Here is a 21,821-nt window from a genome sequence, read left to right as displayed (position 1 = left end):
TTCTCCCCTAGTGTTGCAATGAACCATTTAGAGTTCTCTGTTGTAATATTGTGTTTTTTTTAATAATGGTATTTTTTGAATTATAAAAGCTGTACATGTTCATATAAGAAGTTTAGAAAATAAAGGAGCTTCACAGGTCAGTTCTGGCTGTAGAGGAGGCCTCCACGACCAGTGATGCACACAAAAAGGAGCCATGAAAGGACCCCGGTGGCATCCTCAGATGCCCTGCCGTTTTATCTTCTGGCTCCTCCAGAGGTTTTCTCCAGCCTCAGGCAGTGCCCAGGTCTTAGACAGCATAGGAATCACTGCCTATGCTATGGACCTCTGTGCATAAAATCTTTTTTATACTGAGGACTCTAAATTTTGATAGAGAGCTCATGACTATTAGAGATTCCTGTTACATTGGCTCAGAGGTCAGTGAGGAACCGCAGAACAGGGCTACGAAGCTTCTGGTCTTAAAGGACAAAGTCTTTTTTGCCACCATGCATGCTGGAGATCACACCCTCTTTTTCCTGCCTCCTGGGGATGCTGCGATAGAATGGAATGTTGTTGAGGAAGCTGCTGGAGACAAAGAAGCAGCAAGTTTCTAAACTTGTGTGACACACTGGTAGAGGTGTGCATGGATGTAGAGGTCAGCAGCCCTCGGGGCAGACAAGCTTGGGGCAGCTGGAACCCTGTGCTGGTAGCATCTGTCTGGGAGCTGCCTCCTCTTTTTACCCCAGGTTGTCATACAAAGATAATTTTTTATAGTGTGGCATGGTGTGACAAAGGTTGGGAAGCAGTGTTCTATACGACAGTTCTCAGTGTTGGTTCCATGAGAGGATGAAGGATCCACTCAAGACACTCCCAGGGGTCACCTGAATGAGTCTTACAGACAAATGGGACTTTGGAGGTTGCATCTTGTCCACCACCTGAGTCCATGCACATTTCTCACGTGGCTTATTAGGTGGACTTGGCCCTTCCAGTGATAGAGAGCTCACTGCTCATAAGGACTCCCATTCCATTTTTTGACAGCTCTAAGCTCTAGAAAATCCTTCTTTATATTGAGCTAGAAACCACCTCTCTATGAATTCCACACTTTGACCTCATTCTGTCCTTCAGATCAGGTAGAACAAGCTTATACTGAGTCATAAGCAACGACCCCTCTTTCTTTTTTTTTTTAAGATTTTATTTGACAGAGAGAGACACAGTGAGAGAAGGAACACAAGCAAGGGGAGTGCGAGAGGGAGAAGCAGGCTTCCTGTGGAGCAGGGAGCCCTAAGCAGGGCTCGATCCCAGGACTCTGGGATCATGACCTGAGCCGAAGGCAGACACTTAACGAATGAGCCACCCAGGCACCCCAGCAACAGTCCTTCTGATATTACCTCTCCCCTCAGGAGTTTTGTTTGTTTTATTAATATACTTATTTAAGAACCAGTTTTAGACTTGCAGAAAAATTGAGCAGATAGGACAGAGTTCCCATATACCACTACATATGCCACACCCAGTTTCCCCTATTATTAAAGTCTTATATTTGTTGTGGTACTTTGTTGCAATAATGAACTGATACTGATCCATCTTTTTAGATTTTTAAAATTTATTACTTATTTTAGAGAGAGAGAGAGCATGCATGCATGCAAGTGTGGTGAGGGACAAAGGGCAGAGGGAGAGAGAGAGAATCTCAAGCAGACTTCCTGCTGAACACCAGAGCCCGACATGGGGCTCGATCTCACAACCCTGAGATCATGACCTGAGCCAACATCACAAGTCAGATGCTTAACCAACTGAGCTACCCAGGCACACCATTCTTATTTTTTTTTAATATTTTTTAAAATTTAGATAGTGATACATTTTTAACTAAACTCCACACTTTAGGCAGATTTCTTCATTACCTAATGTCCTTTGTCTGCTCCAGATTCCTATCTCAGATGTCACATTACATTTGGTTGTCATGTCCCCTTAAGCTCCCCTTGGCTGTGACAGTTTCTCAGACTTTCATTGTTTTCAATGACCTTTACACCTTTGAGGAATCCTGGTCACATATACTGTAAGATGCCTTTCTATCGGAATTTGTCTGTTTTTCTCATGATGCCATTGGGGTTGTAGGCTTTGGGAGGAAGCCTACTTGAGGGAAGGTACCATTTTCATCAAGCATATCAACGACACATACTATCCACATGGTTTATGGTTGCTGATTTTGACTAGATTACCTGGGTAAGGTAGTGTTTGTCTGGTTTCTCTGGTAAAGTTGCTTTTCTTCCCTCCTTTCCATGCTATACTTTTTGGAAACCAGTCACTACGCACAGCTTAAGGAGTGGGGAGTTGTGCTCCCCTCCTCTAGAGTGGAATGTCTGTATAATATATCAGGAACTCTTCTGCATGGGAGACTTGTTTCTTTTTGCGTGTTTATTTCTTTATTGAATCATTTATTTGCATCAGTATGGATGCATAGATATTTATTTTAAACTTTGAGTCCTAATCCAACACTACTTCATTTTGTTGCTAAAATTGTTCCAGATTTGGCCATTGGGAACTCTTTCAGTTGGTTCCTGTGCCCTTTGGACACACTCTCATCAATGTGGGTTGTTTTGTTTTGTTTTGTTTAGCCCTTCCTTACTTTATGTCACTAGGAAATACTCCAGGTTCATCTTGTGCATTTCCTGACCCAGTCCTAGAATTAATCACTTCTCCAAGGAGCCTTGCTTCCTTTTACTGGAGAATGGTATTAGAAACCAAGTTGTGAGTTTTAGGTGTGCTTGTTTCTATGGGGGTGTTATTTCTTTTAGGACCTCTAAAGCTAACAAAGCAAAGAAGTGTGTGTGTGTGCACGAGTGCATGCATTAACCCTTGCATATACACATATCTATAAATTTGTCTATATGTGACCATTTGTAACTACATTGAGTTAAACATGAGTTCCTACTGATGTCTCCAACTCTAATCCATTATCACATGGTGGTAATGTTGATGATGACCTTGATTATCTACAAATCTCCAACCCATCATGGGAAACCTGGTTCCTGTCATCTATAATCTATTTATTTAGTCATTTGATTCCAGTATATATGTATGGCAGTATCAGAATTGTTAACCTCTCAGACATTTAGTTTTGTTTTATCTTCTCTCATGTTAAATATCCTCAGTGCTTTTTAGATTGCACATCATCTTGCTCATTCTCCATCAGTTCTGAATCCATGTTTTCCTTTCTTATGAGAAATACCAAAAAACCACTCTCCATTTTACAAAAGAGGAGAATTACTTCTAGCAAACATTTACCCTTGCCATATACAAAGCACTGCTTTAAGAGTTTTATGCACATGAATTCATTTAGTCCTTATAACAGTCCTTTGAGATTGGTACTGTCATTTTCTCTATATTACATGAGGAAAGGTTGATAACTTGCCCAAGTTCAAACAACTAATGAGTAGTGGACCTGGGATTCAAAACTAAGATCTGATGTCAGAGTTCATATCTGTGATCATTATTTTATGCCACATTGTTGCTTGAAGGGTCTTTCTGAAGTACTGCTCTGCATATGTAACACCCAGACTTTCAAACTGTCAGTGGTTCACTATTGCCCATTAGATAAAGACCAAATATCTTAGGTTAGCATTCAGTGCCTTCCACAATCCAGCATACCCTCTGCTCCAGCTTAGAGAGCATGAGCAGTGAAGATCCTCAGAACATTCCCAGATACTGTTTCACCTAATGAACACATTCTCTACCTTTCCTCCCAGAAAAAGCCCAGGCCAAGCCAGGCCCTTTCCACAAAGCCTCCTCACATCCCCCCTGGCAGACTGCATTAACAGTGATCTCTTCCTTCTTTGTTGACACTCATTGTTCAAGTCCTTTGCTTGGTATTTAGTTGTGTTTTGTTAATATACTTTTTATTGGTCTGTCCAGTCTCCCCAGTTTGTTCTCAATGCCAGCTTGTCACTGTTGATGACTGTTATAAGTTTTAATCCTCACAGACTTATTTGATGAGAAGTTGGGACTGCAGTATTTGCTCAGATATCATCATTGTCCATTCAATAGACAATAGACAATCAAATCCTGCATTAGTATATGTTAGCCAATCAAATTAGTTTTGTCTAAGTCCATGAGCCATGCTCTATGTAGCTCCTACTCCCCTAGATATTGTCCCTATTCTGAGAAGTCAAGGTGGCCTATTGTACATAGTCCCCATCATTTTAGCTCTGTAGAGGGCTTAGCTGTGCTAGGTGATACTAAGTTGAAGTATTGTCCCCAGTTCTTATTTCAGTGTGGCCGGTATACCAAGTTTTACAGGGGTGGGTCTGGCACCAGCTGTGTCTCAGATAAATCTCGTTCAGTTCCCTAAGAGGGGGCTGGAATAAGGAGAACCCACGAATTCTGCTTCAAAGAGAAGAACCTAGATTCGAACTGTAGCCTGTTTTTGCTAAACTTTAGTAATTTCAGTGCCACCTTCATGGTTTTTACCAGGTCTACTTAATGCTCACATTTTTTTAACTTAAATTTTGGTCTCATTTTACATAGTAAAATTATAGGTTTAATATGCTATGGTTTTTCAAATTAAAATAAATGTATATTAAAATAAATGTATAAACATTAGATATCCGTTATCTTGTATCACACACAATTACGTCACATACTTTGACGGTGTGCTTGCCACCCTTTGTGGGACACAGCTCTGCTGTTTTGGTCTTTTCCTCCTGACCCCTTTCTAGATGTGAAGTCTCTCCTGATCAGGTCACTGGTGTTCAGGCTGGGCTCCCATACTCTAGTGGGTTCCAATAGGGCACCTTCAGAGCCACTCTGAGGGTAGGAAGAGTCCCTGGGCAAGACTATGGGCATTTTCTTTTCTTTGGAAAGAGCAGCTCAGCTTTTATTTCTTCCCCTGTCCAGAGTGCCTAGTTTTTATTTGAAGAAAGGGTGCTATGGATTTTTTTAAAGTATGAAAACCATAGGACAAGTCAATCCAGGATAAGCACTGCCAGAAAGACCACTTGTTTTGATATGCGTTCATTCATACATTCATTCAGTACTTCTCTAGGCCTCTCTTAGCTCTTCCTAGCTTTGGGATCAAGAGAGCTGGCTTCAACTGTATTTTGATTGTTGTAATGAAGCAAAATATGTCTCAATAGCTTGAGATGATAGCATGCTAAACACTATTCCAATACTGTTCTACTTGATCTAGGTTGAGAGTAAGCCTTTGGTTCAAGCCCAGAAGCCACCTTCCAAGATCAAGAACCTCAGAATGACTCGATTCTTGCCTAAGGTGGGAAGTGATGCTTAGTGTCTTTTCTCTAGGAAAGGTTGAGGTTAGGTGGGTGGCCAGAATAGCTTTTCAGAGGCATTTTTCATCAACTCAGCATAACATGATGCATATACTCTATCCACATCACCATGCCTCATCTCCACACAATTTTAGATGTTGCTATTCAATGACAGACTACCTCTCTTGTAATCAATCAATTCATGGAGACAGGCATCCAAGTGAGGTCAAATCAATAATGTAGGAGAAATGCAAGCTTATGTTGCACCAAGGGAGGTGTACACTATATAGCAGGAAGTGCTTTCCCATATTAGGGTGGTAAGATATTGGAATGATGATAATAATGGCTAACACTTATGGAATACTCTACATGAATTGCCTCATTTACCTCACAAAAGCCTTATGAGGTAGATCCCATTTTTGTCCCCATGGTAGTGATGAGATAATTGAAGCTTAGAGAAAGAGTTTGTGACCTATTCAGGATCTACTGTTACATGCGGTGGAGCAGGGAGTCAAACCCAGAGCTCATCTGCTTGACCACTCTGCTTTTCTCTACAAGAGCTTTGAAAATAGATTTAGGCCTGGATTTGGTTCAGACTCATTCTTGCTGTGACAGGGGAGCTGGGAGAAATGACTCCCTGGAGACATAGATTTCTTGCCTGAGGCTTCTGCACCTTATCCACTTTCTCCTTATATAGAATCCAAACACCAGCATTACTTCACTCCCTTTTGTGGATACCAAGGGGAAGAAGAACATGGTTAACTTCCCACGCATCAGCAACAAAATCTTGCTAAAGCCACCCCTGCTGTATCAGGTGAGTACAGGGCAGTGGACATGGCCCTGAGCAGGGAGGTCAAAGACTTTGGTCTGGAACCAAGTTTAGAAAGGCCGAGATGGTGGGAAAAGCACAATGTCACCTGAAGAGTTGGGTTCTTGTCCTGTTCTCACTCTTTACAATGAATGTAAACCTTAGCAAATAAATCACTGACTTTCTTTTATCCACAAAATGGGCTCTCCATAGGGTTGTCATGAGGATTTATTGAGGGAAAGAAGAGTGAAGTGTCTGGTATATAAATAGTAGAAGCATATGAAATGATTGTTTTCTTCCAGTGTCCCCTACTCTTTTTTGTGTAAGGACCAAAAGAGAGAACATAAGAAAGAGCCAAGTTAAAGAGGTATGATAGACACATAAGTTCAAGGGTTTGTGCCCTTGAGCAAATCACTTTATCTAGTTAGGAAATGACCTTCTCAAGAGCAGTAATAAAAAAACTGTTCCCATTTCTTCACTGTGGTTGTCAACTGCTTAAGGCACTGTGCACAGGCCTCACAGAGAATAATGTGAGTCAGACAGATACTTCCTTTGAGAGGAAGACTGAGAAAACCTAAGGTCTGATAATTATCATTTTCTCCCTGGAAAGGTAGAAGAAGAATCTGTCTGGAGGTGGGTGTTCTTGGTCTGATCAATGGTTCGTGACACCCAAAAGTCTAAGCAGTCCTTTATTTCAAGTCTCTTTGTCTGGACAGGAGAATCAAAGTCACAATCAGACGCCAGCCTCTGAGCTCCGGACTTCAGAGATGCCTTTTCATTCAAGCATTAAAACCGAAGATCTCAAGCCAGAGGAGAAACCACCAAGAAAGCACAAGGTGCCTCTGACGGCAGCAGGTATGCCGTTTGGGAAGTAGCAGCGTTTAGTGGGGCTGGTTCTAGATGGTCAAGGTGTCATGAGCCGAGCTGAACCAAAGAGGGCTAGGCTGCCAGGTGTTAGAGAAGTCAACTAAGGCAACAAGCCAAAGTGAAAGTAGCAGTAAGCATCTCATCACTTACTGTGATAGTATAAGGAAGAGAATAAATAGGGGGAAACACCGACTCCCCAGTGTTCCATTTTCCCTGTGGACTGGCACCACTCCAGGTCAGATGTGTATGATGAGCTCAAGCAGAGCTCACTGCCTAGGGAGCTGAACAAGCTTCCTGTCATTTTATGCAGGAGGGGGAGGGAGAAGTAGAGGGGAAGAGCTACGAGAGGAAATGTACTGAGTACTGAGTCAGAGTAGGGCAAGTGCCTTGATATCTCACTTCTTCCTCTTGATAAGGAGGTCTTGTCAGAAATACCTGAGGAAAGCATCTGAATAGGGGCTTCTGGGTTAGAAATGTAGATGTGTGTAAGCGCATGGCTGCCCAGGGGAACCTGAGCCCTTGACAGCAACTTTTCGGAGAGTTCATGTACTGGCTCTGCACCAATGCTGGTGTGGCAATGGCAGTTTCCCCGTGAACCCTGCCAGGAAGCCTTTGTAATTACCTATGGTTGGGCCTGAAAGATCACATAGGTTTTTGGCCAGGAGCCCAACTCCTCACAAGGTTCAGAGATTCATCCCCTATTAGGATTCAAAGGAAGAGAACCAACACCCACTGTGCCAACATTATCTGACACTTAGAGCTCTTTACCCACAGCTTTGAAATTGTTGTCCTTCCTCTTCTTAAACAATCTTAGGAAACACCCACGAGGCGATCACTTCAGTCTTGAGTTAGTTCTGACTTTACAGAGCTCATATCTCCCTCCTTGCTCTCTTAGGTCTTGGTTCTATCTTCTGGGCTAAGAATATGCATGACTGCCCTTCACACAGGTCTTGTCTCTCATGTCTTTTTTCCTTCTGGCAGTTCCTTCTCCAACTCTTCAGCAGTTTGTCAAATAACGTGGTGCCTTCCCCTCCTACCCCCAATCCCCAGGACTCTCTCTCAGCACTCTCCAGTTTATCTCCTTAAAGTTTGAACCCCACCCCACTTGCTGCCAGACCAAACACCAAATACCTGATGGGGTCTGGCCAGAGAAGGATAGAGAAGAGCAAACACATGTTCCTTCCTTGCAGTCTGAGCTGCAGATTTGAGTGGGAATACTTCTTGGGCCTTTAAAGTTGCACTTAAGTTACTTGCCTGGCCCTTGAAGGCATTATAGTTTGCAAACCCTCTTGGGATAAACTGTTTGTGTAGCCCCCAATATGGAAACTGCTGCTGTAACTACATACCACTTGACACTAGCTTTCCTCCTCAAATTTTTACCAATGCTACTGCAACCCATAGCTTTTAGCAAATGGCTAAATTCTTCCTTTCCCTTCCTTGTATTTCCCTCCTGATTTATGGAAATAGTACAACACCTTAACATTTATCCTTTACATTTCTACCCTGTGAGATTCAAGACACATGGTCCTTAGTAAGGCACCTAGTTGAGGAAAGGAGTGACTGTCTCATGAGCTAGAAGGGGTGTCCTCATCAGGACCCTGGGTAAATCCCCATGTTGCCTCAACTGACAACTATAATGTCTTTCACACAGAGGCCCTAAAGTTTTTTAAGAACCAGCTATCTTCATATGAGCAAAGTGAAATCCTGGGCTACACGAAGCTGTGGTTCCTGGGGCTTGAAGCAGAGAAGCTCCATGTGACTCCTGAGAAGTTAAGCAAAACAAGTTTCGATGATGAACACGGCTCCTATATGAAGGTGATGGGGGAGTAGGTCATGGTAACTCCAGGGGCCTGGGGCTTAAGGACAAGAAGTAGTCTGGAAAGGAAAAAAAAAAAAAAAGTGTGTGTGTGTGTGTGTGTGTGTGTGTGAGTGTGTGTGTGTGTGTGTGTTTTAATAGCATTTGGTGCCAATACATCTCAGACTAGGCATCCTGAAGGATTCTAGTAGGTGATAAACCAAAGAAATGCCATGTTTAAAAATGGGAAAACATGCACTTAATATACAAACTACTCTGCTAACAGAGTACTGATTTTTCTCCAAGAGTATTTGGAGTAACAGGTTTGTGTCCTGGGCAAATTTCCACAGGCTCTTTTCTGCATAGCTCTGCACCCATTGGAAAGGCCATACTCCATGGAATAAGGTGCAGTCTTCCCAATATCCTCTTTTTTGTCTCCTCTATACAAGCCCATACATGGACCTTTTCCTATTCCATTTTAAATGCCATTTCTCTGCAACCAAAAAAAGTTCTTGTCACTGTAGTCTCTGGCACCTAGTCCTTGACTCTTTTCAAGTTCCCAAAGATGGATCCTAGCAAAGATGATCTCTCCTTCTCCTCTTCTGATTGTAATCTGGGGTTCGCCAGGACAGTGCCTCTTACCAGCCTGAAGGCAAAATCCAGGCAGTGAAAAGTGTCTCTTTTGCTTCAGAAAGGAATTTCCACTTTTGAAAATGTCCAGATATGTGATGCTTAGTCTACCAGGTTAGTAGGCTGCTGAGAAATTCCTCCTCTGGACATTTCTTCACAACTTCGTTACATTTAAAGATTGGTCTTTGATGGCTTCAAAGAAGAGACATATTTCTTTTTTTTTAAAGATTTTATTTATTTATATGACAGAGTGATAGAGAGCACAAGTAGGCAGAGAGGCAGGCAGAGGGATAGGAAGAAGCAGACTGTCTGCTGAGCAGGGAGCCCGACGTGGGGCTCGATCCCAGGACCCGGAGATCATGACCTGAGCCAAAGGCAACTGCTTAGCTGACTGAGCCACCCAGGTGCCCCAAAGAGACATTATTTCTTAAGAGTATTTAGAGCTGTGTTTCTCAAGCTCTACTATACACATTAAGCCCCTGGAGATCTTGTTAAAAATGTGGATTTTTATCCAGCAGGTGTGGGATGGAGCCCCAGAGATTTTGCCTTTTTCAAAAGTTTCCAGGCAATGCCCATGCTGCTGGTCCTTGGTTACACTCTGAGAAGGAAGGATTTAGAGTTTCTGGCACAAATCCTCTATCTAGTGCCCTGGTTCTTAACATTTTTAGGCCGAGGATCCCTTTGGGAGTCTGATATATGCTGTAAGTCCTTATTCCAGAAAAGGCACCCTGAACATACATAAGGTTTCAAAGAGGGGTGGGCTGTTAATGGATCCTTGGTTAAGTATCTCCAACACAAACCTTACTTCCAATTCATCCAGACATCCTCAACTCCTCCACCCTGACCCCTACCTGGGTTAGAGTCTCTGGAAAATTCCCCAGGGATGTCAGCACTACCTTTAAGTTAATTCACTGGAGCTCAGTTCCTCAGTCTCAAATATTAGGGAGCTATGTTACTGGTGGAGGCAGGCAGGGGGATAATGCATGCTCACTGTATACTCAGAATCTCCATCTTCATTGCATTCCAATGCATGCCAAATTCCCAAACAGGCAGCACAACTGCATTCTCATTTCTATTCTGTCAACGATCATTAATTGAATACCTATTTGAGAACCTATCATATGCTTGAGCATTGCTAGACTCTAGAAATATAAAAGGAACTATAAAAATGAGTACAACCTGGTTCTTGGCCTCAAGTAATGACAGTCAATGTCAAAGTGGACATGTAGATAAATAATTATGATACAACCAAACTGGTGACCTGTGCAAAATACCTTTATGCCAACATGTGCAGAGCTTGTCCATTGCCCTTTCCCTGTACATTGTCATGACAAACCTGTACAAGTAGGGCAATCCACTTCCACAATTAGTAAAGTTGTACCTGTTCATATTCATGATCCTGATTCCTGCTATATGAAAGAACTGCCACCACAGAATCATGAACACTTCATGAGGACTTGTATACAAACATATGTCTTTCATCTCTCCCAAATTCTTGCGTGCAAAACTGGGAATCAGAGATTCTCAGAACTGGAAGGCATTAGAGGTTCTTATCCAGAATCTTCAGTTACAGATGAGGGCACTGAGCTCACAGTTAGTAAGGGACTTGTCTGAAGAAGTGCAGATAAAGTCTTTTTAATTAAAAATTTCCCATTGCTTTGAATAAATCCCTGTTCTCTAGTTTCCAGCCCGTGGAGGGACATGGGTGATTCTGACTCTTGGAAAATGCTTCTCTTCTTAGTTGAGAAAGGTTTGAGTTCTGTACTGCTTACTGTCAAGTTAGAATTAAATCTGGATAAGTCAAGAGGAGAACTAGATCTGACCAGGAAGAGGCAGAACAGATGCACCAGGGGTCTAAAATAGAACTTCCCCCAAACTGAGGCTACTGCTCAGCTGCATTCAAGAATTATGAAATATCCAAACCGGAAGGACCTGAGAGCCACTTTGTTCAGTCCTTTTACTTGGCAGGTTCCCACATAAGCAGAAAACTAGAGGCAACAGCAGGGCTGGGACTAGAACCCAAGTTTTCTTTTTTTTTTAATTTTCAATTTTTAAAGATTTTGCTTACTTATTTGTCAGAGAGAGAGAGAGAGTGGGGGGTGTGTGTGTGCACAAGCAGGGGGAGCGGCAGGCAGAGGGAGAAGCAGACTCCCCGCTGAGCAGGGAGCCCGATGCGGGACTCGATCCCAGGACCCTGATCATGACCTGAGCCGAAGGCAGACGCTTAACCAGACTGAGCCACCCAGGTGTCCCTAGAACCCAAGTTTTCTAAAGACCATCCAATGTTCTTTGCACTGCCTGACGTGGATAGAGCCTGTGGGACCTTCCTGGCACCACCTTGGTAGCCTGGGATCTGAGCAACAAGCTAAGCAACGAGAGGAGTATAGGAATTACACAAATACCTGGTGCAGTTCAGAAAGTTCCCCCAGGCATAAACCATGGGCTGACACAGGGGCCCCACTATCAGGGAAGCCCCAGAGCCTATGGCTCTGTTTCTTACCCTGGTCTGGCTTCTGCAGGTCCTGCATGACCACATTGCCTACCGCTATGAGGTTTTGGAGATGATCGGGAAAGGGTCCTTTGGACAGGTGGCCAAGTGCTTGGATCACAAAAACAATGAGTTGGTGGCCTTGAAAATCATCAGGAATAAGAAGAGGTATGGTTTGCTAGATGGCCTAGGCCATGGGAGAGGTGGTTTGCGTGATTCTGGCCCCTTCATAATGCCAACCCTTCCTAACTCTGCGTTTTCCTCTGATCTTCCTCATCTTTTTCCTCTTTCTCTCTCTAATTTCACAATGGGGCAAAGTAGAAGCAAGAATATGAAGCTTTTAGTGCTTTCTGCCCCCTCTCCCTGGACGGTCTTGTTGGGGTGATGGGGAGGGGCTGGAGAAAGGGGCTAACTGCTGTAGCATGACATGACACTGTGAATTCTGTCCCCATTTCCTATCCTCCCTGCCACTCCCCCACCACTTCAGATTTCACCACCAGGCCCTGGTGGAGCTGAAGATCCTGGAAGCTCTCAGAAGGAAGGACAAAGACAACACCCACAATGTGGTACACATGAAGGACTTTTTCTATTTTCGCAATCATCTCTGCATCACCTTTGAACTCCTGGGGTCAGCTGCTTTTTCTTTTAATTCATTTTCTTTTGAAAAATTGCTTAAGGTGACAGAAGAGAAACTTTGAGGTCAGAACACTAGATTTTTCTAGATGTGAGCTTTTAATGACTAGAGTAGACACGATGGCCAAGGAGTCAAACGAGCTGGGCCCAAAGCTGCCCATCTCACCCCATCCCTCAGTCATGCCTGTCACCTGCCAGCATACTCAGGATGTGCTGCCTAAGTTCTGGGTGTCAAACTGGGTGACATAACCAATGCAAGGCCCCTGCGCTCAAGATTGAAACTGAAATATATTGAAAAGGACTGTCCTTTGCCACCATGTCCCCACTCACTGGCTTTATGATCCTGTGGTGCTGAGGTTGGAAGCCAAGGAAGCAGGCAGCTAGCTGCTCCCAGCAAGGAAAGGACTTTGATTTTGAGCAAGTAAGGACAGGAGCAGGTATTTTTGGTCAGGAAGCAGAACCTGACTGAAATAGATCGGCATCACGTAGCTGAGTATTGGAGCTGGAAGGGTGTAATAATTGGAAGGACATGCTAATTTGAGTACTTTTCTCTCTGAGAAGACCATCTTCCATAATTTGAACAAAACCAGAAACCGAGAAAGCATTTAGCAAAGGGGAATAATTAGGGTAGATGCTCAGAGGCTCAGTATTATGGGATTCACTGAGCTGGTAGCTTGGTGCTCCCATGACACCGTTGCTATTAGTGAAATTCTAGGAACCAGCTAAACTGGAGTCAGAAGGAAGGTTGATACTCTTCTCAGCATCTCTGATGACTACAAAATGTGGTCCACTTTCCAGTATACAGAGGCGAATTATCTTCCTTCTGTCAAAATGAACAAGCCAGGCTGCCTTTCTAGACCATTACTCACAGTATTTCCACAGTTAAATGTCATTGTACTTAAAAGAGCTCTGAAAAGAGAGGGGGGGCAGGTGTGCAGAGGGTGAATGCAAAGACCAGAGAGGTTAGGAGTTGCCCAGGGTCACACAGCCAGTCAGAATGAGGCTAGAGCTTCACATCTCCCTTGTACTCCTCAAGAATGAATGGCTTCCTAAGTACTTCCAGAGTTAGAGAAGGCTTGGAAATGGAAGCTTGGGAGAAACCAGGAAGAAGTTGTTTCTGGGTGGTGCCCCTTCTTTCCCTCCTCTCCCCACCTTATGGTTTGCAGAGCCACAAACTGGCAGCTCACAGATATATTTTTCTTGTTAAAATGCTTTGCATTTGTTTCCAACATTTGTAAGTCAGCAGATTTCACATAATATAGCAGGCTTTTATACAATAGTGCAGGCTTCTGCCTGTTTAGAAAATTTGGTATAATCTAGCAAGAGTAAACCCTCATTTCTGCAAGGCTACAGTTGGATGGGACCAAGCGTCCAGGCTCACTTTAGATAGGGTAGGGCTTCTCCATTTTGCCTCAGCCCCCATCTATCCACTCTCTTGTTGCTTTACCTATCAGGAACATTTATATGTCTTTAGACAGCCTTATTAGTTTGGGGCAGGGGTGGCCACTTGGTTGGGTGGTGGACTTCCTGGATCTCTTCCAAGGGCCTGAGAAACTATGAATATTTCAGAAGTTTGGCCCAACGTTTTAACACCCACATGAGTAACAAAGCAGTTAATGACCTTGCCACATAAGAAACAAGGGACATCTGAAAGCCCAGCACAGTGGAGCTTCATGCCAGATCCACCATGAATCAAGGGGAAGGTTGAGTTTATAGGACTTGAAAGCCCTGCCTCCTGGTCTGAGGTTTGCCTACTACCAGAGGGAAACCAGGTGATATGGGATCATTTAGACATTCAAACTCAGCATTATACCTTCTGCACTGATACACACATATCACTTTCTCTCTCTTTTTTCCAGAATCAACTTATATGAGTTGATGAAGAATAATAGCTTTCAAGGCTTCAGTCTGTCAATAGTTCGGCGCTTCACCCTCTCTGTTTTGAAGTGTTTGCAAATGCTTTACGTAGAGAAAATCATTCACTGTGATCTCAAGCCTGTGAGTACAAGCTCTGTCTTGCCAGGGGAGCTGGTTCCCACCCTCAGAAATTGTTTGCCCCATTCTGTTTCCCAGTGGTAACTGGGAAGCCATCATAGCCAAGGCTCCAGGATGGAAGCCAAGCAGTTATGTTTATATGTTCTGTAAACCACGAGAGATGCGGTGAAGACTAAGGGACAGATATCGGGGCAATGCAGAGAGATGTAGTTTATCATCAAGACAGACAGGAGCAGGAAGGTCTGAGGGTTTTCCTACAGAAGGCTTAGGGGTATGAGGGACATATGTTTTTTTTTAATTTTTTTATTGTTATGCTAATCACCATATATTACATCATTAGTTTTTGATGTAGTGTTCCATGATTCATTGTGCATAACACCCAGTGCTCCACGCAGAATGTGCCCTCTTTAATACCCATCACCAGGCTAACCCATCCCCCTACCCTCCTCCCCTCTAGAACCCTCAGTTTGTTTTTCAGAGTCCATCGTCATTCATGGTTCGTCTCCCCGTCCGACTTACTCCCCTTCATTCTTCCCCTCCTGCTATCTTCTTCTTTTATTTTTTCTTAACATGTGTTGCATTATTTGTTTCAGAAGTACAGATCTGTGATTCAACAGTCTTGCACAATTCACAGCGCTCACCATAGCACATACCCTACCCAATGTCTGTCACCCAGCCACCCCATCCCTCCCACCCCCCACCACTCCAGCAACCCTCAGTTTGTTTCCTGAGATTAAGAATTCCTCCTATCAGTGAGGTCATATGATACATGTCTTTCTCTGATTGACTTATTTCACTCAGCATAACACCCTCCAGTTCCATCCACGTCGTTGCAAATGGCAAGAGCTCATTCCTTTTGATGGCTGCATACTATTCCATTGTGTATATATACCACCTCTTCTTTATCCATTCATCTGTCGATGGGCATCTTGGCTCTTTCCACAGTTTGGCTATTGTGGACACTGCTGCTATAAACATTGGGGTGCATGTACCCCTTCAGATCCCTACATTTGTATCTTTGTGGTAAATACCCAGTAGTGCAATTGCTGGATTGTATGGTAGCTCTATTTTCAGCTGTTTGAGGAACCTCCATGCTGTTTTCCAGAGGGGTTGCACCAGCTTGCATTCCCACCAACAGTGTAGGAGGGTTCCCCTTTCTCCGCATCTCCGCCGACATCTGTCGTTTCCTGACTTGTTAATTTTAGCCATTCTGACGGGTGTGAGGTGGTATCTCATTGAGCTTTTGATTTGGATTTCCCTGATGCCGAGCGATGTTGAGCACTTTTTCATGTGTCTGTTGGCCATTTGGATGTCTTCTTCGGAAAGATGTCTGTTCATTTCTTCTGCCCATTTCTTGATTGGATTATTTGTTCTTTGGGTGTTGAGTTGGATAAGTTCTTTATAGATTTTGGATACTAGCCCTTTATCTGATATGTCATTTGCAAATATTTTCTCCCATTCTGTCGGTTGTCTTTTGGTCTTGTGGACTGGTTCTTTTGCTGTGCAAAAGCTTTTTATCTTGATGAAATCCCAAGAGTTCACTTTTGCCCTTGCTTCCCTTGCCTTTGGCGATGTTTCTAGGAAGAAGTTGCTGAGCCTGAGGTCGAAGAGGTTGCTGCCTCTGTTCTCCTTTAGGATTTTGATGGACTCCTCTCTCACGTTGAGGTCTTTCAACCATTTGGAGTCTATTTTTGTGTGTGGTGTAAGGAAATGGTCCAGTTTCATTCTTCTGCATGTGGCTGTCCAATTTCCCCGACACCATTGTTGAAGAGACTTTTTGCCATTAGACATTGTTTCCGGCTTTGTCAAAGATAAGTTGACCATAGACTTGAGGGTCCATTTCTGGGCTCTCGATTCTGTTCCATTGATTTATATGTCTGTTTTTGTGTCAGTACCATACTGTCTTGATGATGACAGCTTTGTAGTAGAGCTGGAAGTCCGGAATTGTGATGTCGCCAGCTTTGCTTTTCTTTTTCAATATTCCTCTGGCTATTCGGGGTCTCTTCTGGTTCCATACAAATTTTAGGATTATTTGTTCCATTTCTTTGAAAAAAGTGGATGGTATTTTGATGGGGATTGCATTGAATGGGTAGATTGCTCTAGGTAACATTGACATCCTCCCAAGTTTGTTCTTCCAATCCATGAGCATGGAACGTTTTTCCATTTCTTTGTGTCTTCCTCAATTTCTTTCATGAGTATTTTATACTTTTCTGAGTACAGATCCTTTCTTTGCCTCTCTGGTTAAATTTATTCCTAGGTATCTTATGGTTTTGGGTGAAATTGTAAATGGGATCGACTCCTTAATTTGTCTCTCTTCTGCCTTGTTGTTGGTAGATAGGAATGCCACTGATTTCTGTGCATTGATTTTATATCCTGCTACTTTACTGAATTCCTGTATGAGTTCAAACAGTTTTGGGGTGGAGTCTTTTGGGTTTTCCACATACAGTATCATATCATCTGCAAAGAGTGAGAGTTTGAGTTCCTCGTTGCCAATTTGGATGCCTTTGATTTCTTTTTGTTGTCTAACTGCTGTGGCTAGGACTTCTAATACTATGTTGAATGGCAGTGGTGCTAGTAGACATCCCTGCCGCGTTCCTCACCTTAGGGAGAAAGCTCTCAGCTTTTCCCCATTGAGAATGATGTTCGCTGTAGGTTTTTCATAGATGACTTTTATGATATTGAGGTATGTACCCTCTATCCCTATACTCTGAAGAGTTTTGATCAAGAAAGGATGCTGTACTTTGTCAAATGCTTTTTCTGCATCTATTGAGAGGATCAAATGATTCTTGTTCTTTCTTTTGTTAATGTATTGTATCAAGTTGATTGAATTGCGGATGTTGAACCAACCTTGCAGCCCAGGGATAAATCCCACTTGGTCATGGTGAATAATCCTTTCAATGTACTGTTGGATCCTATTGGCTAGTATTTTGGTGAGAATTTTTGCATCCATTTTCATCAAGGATATTGGTCTGTAATTCTCCTTTTTGATGGGGTCTTTGTCTGGTTTTGGGATCAAGGCAATGGTGGCCTCATAAAATGAGTTTGGAAGTTTTCCTTCCATTTCTATTTTTTAGAACAGTTTCAGGAGAATAGGTATTAATTCTTCTTGAAATGTCTGATAGAATTCCCCTGGGAAGCCATCTGGCCCTGGGCTTTTGTTTGTTGGGAGATTTTTGATGACTGCTTCAATTTCCTTAGTGGTTATAGGTCTGTTCAGGTTTTCTATTTCTTCCTGGTTCAATTTTGGTAGTTGATACATCTCTAGGAATGCACCCATTACTTCCAGGTTATCTAATTTGCTGGCATAGAGTTGCTCATCATATGTTCTTATAATTGTTTATATTTCTTGGTGTTGGTTGTGATCTCTCCTCTTTCATTCATGATTTGTTGATTTGGGTCATTTCTCTTTTCTTTTTGATAAGTCTGGCCAGGGGTGTATCACTCTTGTGAATTCTTTCAAAGAACCAGCTCCTAGTTTCGTTGATCTGTTCTACTGTTCTTTGGTTTCTATTTCATTGATTTCTGCTCTGATCTTTATTATTTCTCTTCTCCTGCTGGGTTTAGGCTTTCTTTGCTGTAATTTCTCCAGCTCCTTTAGGTGTAAGGTTAGGTTGTGTATTTGAGACCTTTCTTGTTTCTTGAGAAAGGCTTGTATTGCTATATACTTTCCTCTCAGGACTGCCTTTGCTGCATCCCAAAGATTTTGAACAGTTGTGTTTTCATTTTCATTGGTTTCCATGAATTTTTGTACTTCTTCTTTAATTTTCTGGTTGACCCATTCATTCTTTAGTAGGACGCTCTTTAGCCTCCATGTATTTGAGTTCTTTCTGACTTTCCTCTTGTGATTGAGTTCTAGTTTCAAAGCATTGTGGTCTGAAAATATGCAGGGAATGATCCCAATCTTTTGGTACCGGTTGAGACCTGGTTTGTGACCTAGGATGTGATCAATTCCGGAGAATGTTCCATGGCTACTAGAGAAGAATGTGTATTCCGTTGCTTTGGGATGGAATGTTCTGAATATGTCTGTGAAGTCCATTTGGTCCAGTGTGTCATTTAAAGTCTTTATTTCCTTGTTGATCTTTTGCTTAGATGATCTGTCCATTTCAGTCAGGGGGTGTTAAAGTCCCCCACTATTATTGTATTGTTGTCAATGTGTTTCTTCGCTTTTGTTATTAATTGCCTTATATAATTGTCTGCTCTCATGTTCGGGGCATAGATATTTACAACTGTTAGATCTTCTTGGTGGATAGACCCCTTAAGTAGGATATAGTGTCCTTCTTCATCTCTTATTACAGTCTTTGTTTTAAAATCTAATTTGTCTGATATAAGGATTGCCACCCCAGCGTTCTTTTGGTGTCCATTAGCATGGTAAATGGGTTTCCACCCCCTCACTTTCAATGTGGGGGTGTCTTTGGGTCTAAAACGAGTCTCTTGCAGAGAGCATATTGATGGGTCTTGTTTTTTAATCCAATCTGATAGCCTGTGTCTTTTGATTGGGGCATTGAGCCCATTTACATTCAGCGTAACTATTGAAAGGTATGAATTTAGTGCCATTGTATTGCCTGTAAGGTGACTGTGAGTGTATATTGTCTGTGTTCCTTTCTGGTCTATGCTGCTTTTAGGCTCTCTCTTGGCTTAGAGGACCCCTTTCACTATTTCTTGGAAGGCTGCTTTCGTGTTTGGAAATTCCTTTAGTTTTTGTTTGTCCTGGAAGCTTTTTACCTCTCCTTCTATTTTCAGTGACAGCCTAGCTGGATATAGTATTCTTGGCTGCATAGTTTTCTCGTTTAGTGCTCTGAAGATATCTTGCCAGTCCTTTCTGGCCTGCCAGGTCTCCTTGGATAGGCCTGTTGCCAATCTAGTATTTCTACCATTGTAGGTTACATATCTCTTCTCCCAAGCTGCTTTCAGGATTTTCTCTTTGTCTCTGAGACTTGTAAGTTTTACTATTAGATGTCGCGGTGTTGACCTATTATTATTGATTTTGAGAGGTGTTCTCTGTGCCTCCTGGATTTTGATGCCTGTTTCCTTCCTCACATTAGGGAAGTTCTCTGCTATTATTTGCTCCAAGATATCTTCTGCCCCTCTCTCTCTTTCCTCTACTTCTGGGATCCCAATTATTCTAATGTTGTTTCGTCTTATCGTATCACTACTCTCTCGAAATCTGCTCTCGTGATCCTGTAGTTGTTTCTCTCTCTTTTTCTCAGCCTCTTTATTGCCCATCATTTGGTCTTCTATATCGCTGATTCTCTCTTCTGCCTCATTTATCCTAGCATTTAGTGCCCCCAATTTTGATTGCTCCTCATTAATAGCCTTTTTGATTTTGACTTGGTTAGATTTTAGTTCTTTTATTTCCTCAGAAAGGGTTTCTCTAATAACTTCCATGCTTTTCTCAAGCCCAGCTAGTATCTTTAAAGTCATGATTCTGAACTCTAGGTCCGACATCATACTAATAGTCCGTATTGAGTAGGTCCCTGTCTGACGGTACTACCTCTTGTTCTTTTTGCTGAGGTGATTTTTTTCGTCTTGTCATTTTGTCCAGAGGAGAATAGATGAATGAGAGAACAAAATGCTAAGAGGTTAACAACATCCCCAGCAAATATACTGTATACAAATCAGAAAAGACCTGAAACCGGGGGAAAAGAAAGGGAAAGAAAGAAAAAAGAGAAAAAAAATAAAAAAAAGATAAAAACAAAAACAGAGCAATACAAAAAATCAGAATATGATCAAATATGATCAGGCTAGTGCATAGATCAGTGCCACACACTAGATTTTGGGTGTATTTTGGTCTGTTAGAAAATTGTGCATCCTAAAATTTTAAAGGAAGAAAGACATATATGTACAAAATAAGGGTTGATACAATGAAGGGATGGAAGATGACTGTAAAGATGAAAATTATAAAAGATTTTATAAAAGGAATTGATAAGATAAGAAGTTGTTTGAAAAAAGAAAGAAGAAGATTTAAAAAAAATATAAAGAAAAAAGGGAGAGAATGTGATCAGGCAGGAGACTAGAACAAAGCCATACACTAGTGATTTAGGGTATATTTTGATCTGTTAGAAGAAACTGTATCTCAAAATTTTAAAGAGTGAACAACTTATATATATATATGCCAAAAATAAGGGTAACTACTATGAAGGGATAAAATATGACTCTAAAAATGAAAAATAAAAAATATTTTTTTTTTAAAAAGGGATTGATAAGATGTTGGTTGAAAGGGGAAAAAGAAAAATTAAAAAAAAAAAACAGTTAAAAAAATTAACTTTGATGAAGTAATGAATCATGGTAAAAAAAAAGCCATGAATTCTATGTGCAGTATTCCCCTAGCGCTGGAGTTCTCCCGTTCTCCTTGATCAGTAAACTTGGTCTTGGCTTGCTGGATGTTGGTGCTGATCTTCTGGGGGAGGGGCCTGTTGCCGTGGTTTCCAAATGTCTTTGCCGGAGGCCGAATTGCCCCGCCCTTGTCGGTCCGGGCTAAGCAAGCTGCTTGGGTTTGCTCTCGGGAGCTTTTGTTCCCTGCAAGCTCTTGGTACAGCTTTGGAGGACCAGGGCGAAAATGGTGGCCTCCCAATCACCCCGAGGAGCTGAGAACTCGGGGCCCCGCTCCTCAGTGCGCCCCCCAGAGAAAAGCAGTCACTCCCGTCTCCCTGGTCTCCGGCCGCACTCCGTGCTCACCCGGCCTGTGACCGAGCGTTTCTATCTCTGGCACCCGATCCCGTGTGGAGTCTCCAAACCCAGCAGATCCCTGCGGTGCGCTCCCGCGCCGCTCCTCCTGGGGGAGGAAGGGGAGTCTCCCCGGCTCTGCCGCTTGTTGGGTCCCTGCTGGAGGAGCAGTGCCCCGACTGGGTCGCGGATCACAGTTTATGGCAACCCCGAGCTGAGAGCCCGCACCTTGGCTCCGTTCCTGCAGCCGGCTTCCCCGCTCCGATACCTGGGAGCTCTGCCGCTCTCAGGCACCCCCTGTCTTTCTGTGACCCCGAGGGTCCTAAGACCACACTGTCCCGGGAGGATTCCACCCCCCGCTTAGCCACTGGAGTGACGTCCCTCAGCGGAGCCGACTTCTCAAAGTTTCGATTTTGTGCTCTGCGGCTCTATCATTTGCCAGAAGCGGCCACGGAGGCCCCCTCCCCCGCCGTCTATCCTTCCGAATATCGCCTCGGATTCACTTCTCCGCACGTCCTACCTTCCAGTAAGTGGTCGCTTCTCTGTTCAGAGAGTTGTTGCTACTCTCCTCTTTGATCTCCTGTTGAGTTCGTAGGTGTTCAGAATGGTTTGATCCCTATTCAGCTGAATTCCTGAGACCAGACGAAATCCAGGTCTCCTACTCCTCCGCCATCTTGCTCCGCCGAGGGACATATGTTATGCAGAGAG

The 21,821-nt window shown here is 43.0% G+C and overlaps 1 protein-coding gene across 10 annotated transcripts in view; it reads left to right on the top strand.

The window, feature by feature from the left end:
- Window positions 1-21,821, top strand: part of DYRK4 (dual specificity tyrosine phosphorylation regulated kinase 4) — a 76,426-nt gene that overhangs the window by 27,537 nt on the left and 27,068 nt on the right. For 7 of the 10 annotated variants that reach the window (XM_027595114.1, XM_027595108.1, XM_027595109.1 and 4 more), the window contains 7 exons: window positions 5,156-5,236; window positions 5,932-6,048; window positions 6,759-6,897; window positions 8,561-8,724; window positions 11,854-11,990; window positions 12,310-12,450; window positions 14,315-14,453. In XM_027595114.1, coding sequence (XP_027450915.1) covers window positions 5,156-5,236; window positions 5,932-6,048; window positions 6,759-6,897; window positions 8,561-8,724; window positions 11,854-11,990; window positions 12,310-12,450; window positions 14,315-14,453 — 918 coding nt within the window. Of the gene's footprint in view, window positions 1-5,155; window positions 5,237-5,931; window positions 6,049-6,657; window positions 6,676-6,758; window positions 6,898-8,560; window positions 8,725-11,853; window positions 11,991-12,309; window positions 12,451-14,314; window positions 14,454-21,821 lie in introns of those variants that run through there. The other 3 variants (XM_027595110.1, XM_027595117.1, XM_027595113.1) reach the window with 3 other exon arrangements.

The sequence above is a fragment of the Zalophus californianus genome, chromosome 9 (assembly GCF_009762305.2).
Source record: "Zalophus californianus isolate mZalCal1 chromosome 9, mZalCal1.pri.v2, whole genome shotgun sequence".
NCBI classification, from domain to species: Eukaryota; Metazoa; Chordata; class Mammalia; order Carnivora; family Otariidae; genus Zalophus; species Zalophus californianus.
The sequence above is the reverse complement of the archived record's forward strand: the minus strand, read 5'-3'. Positions and strand labels throughout refer to the sequence as shown.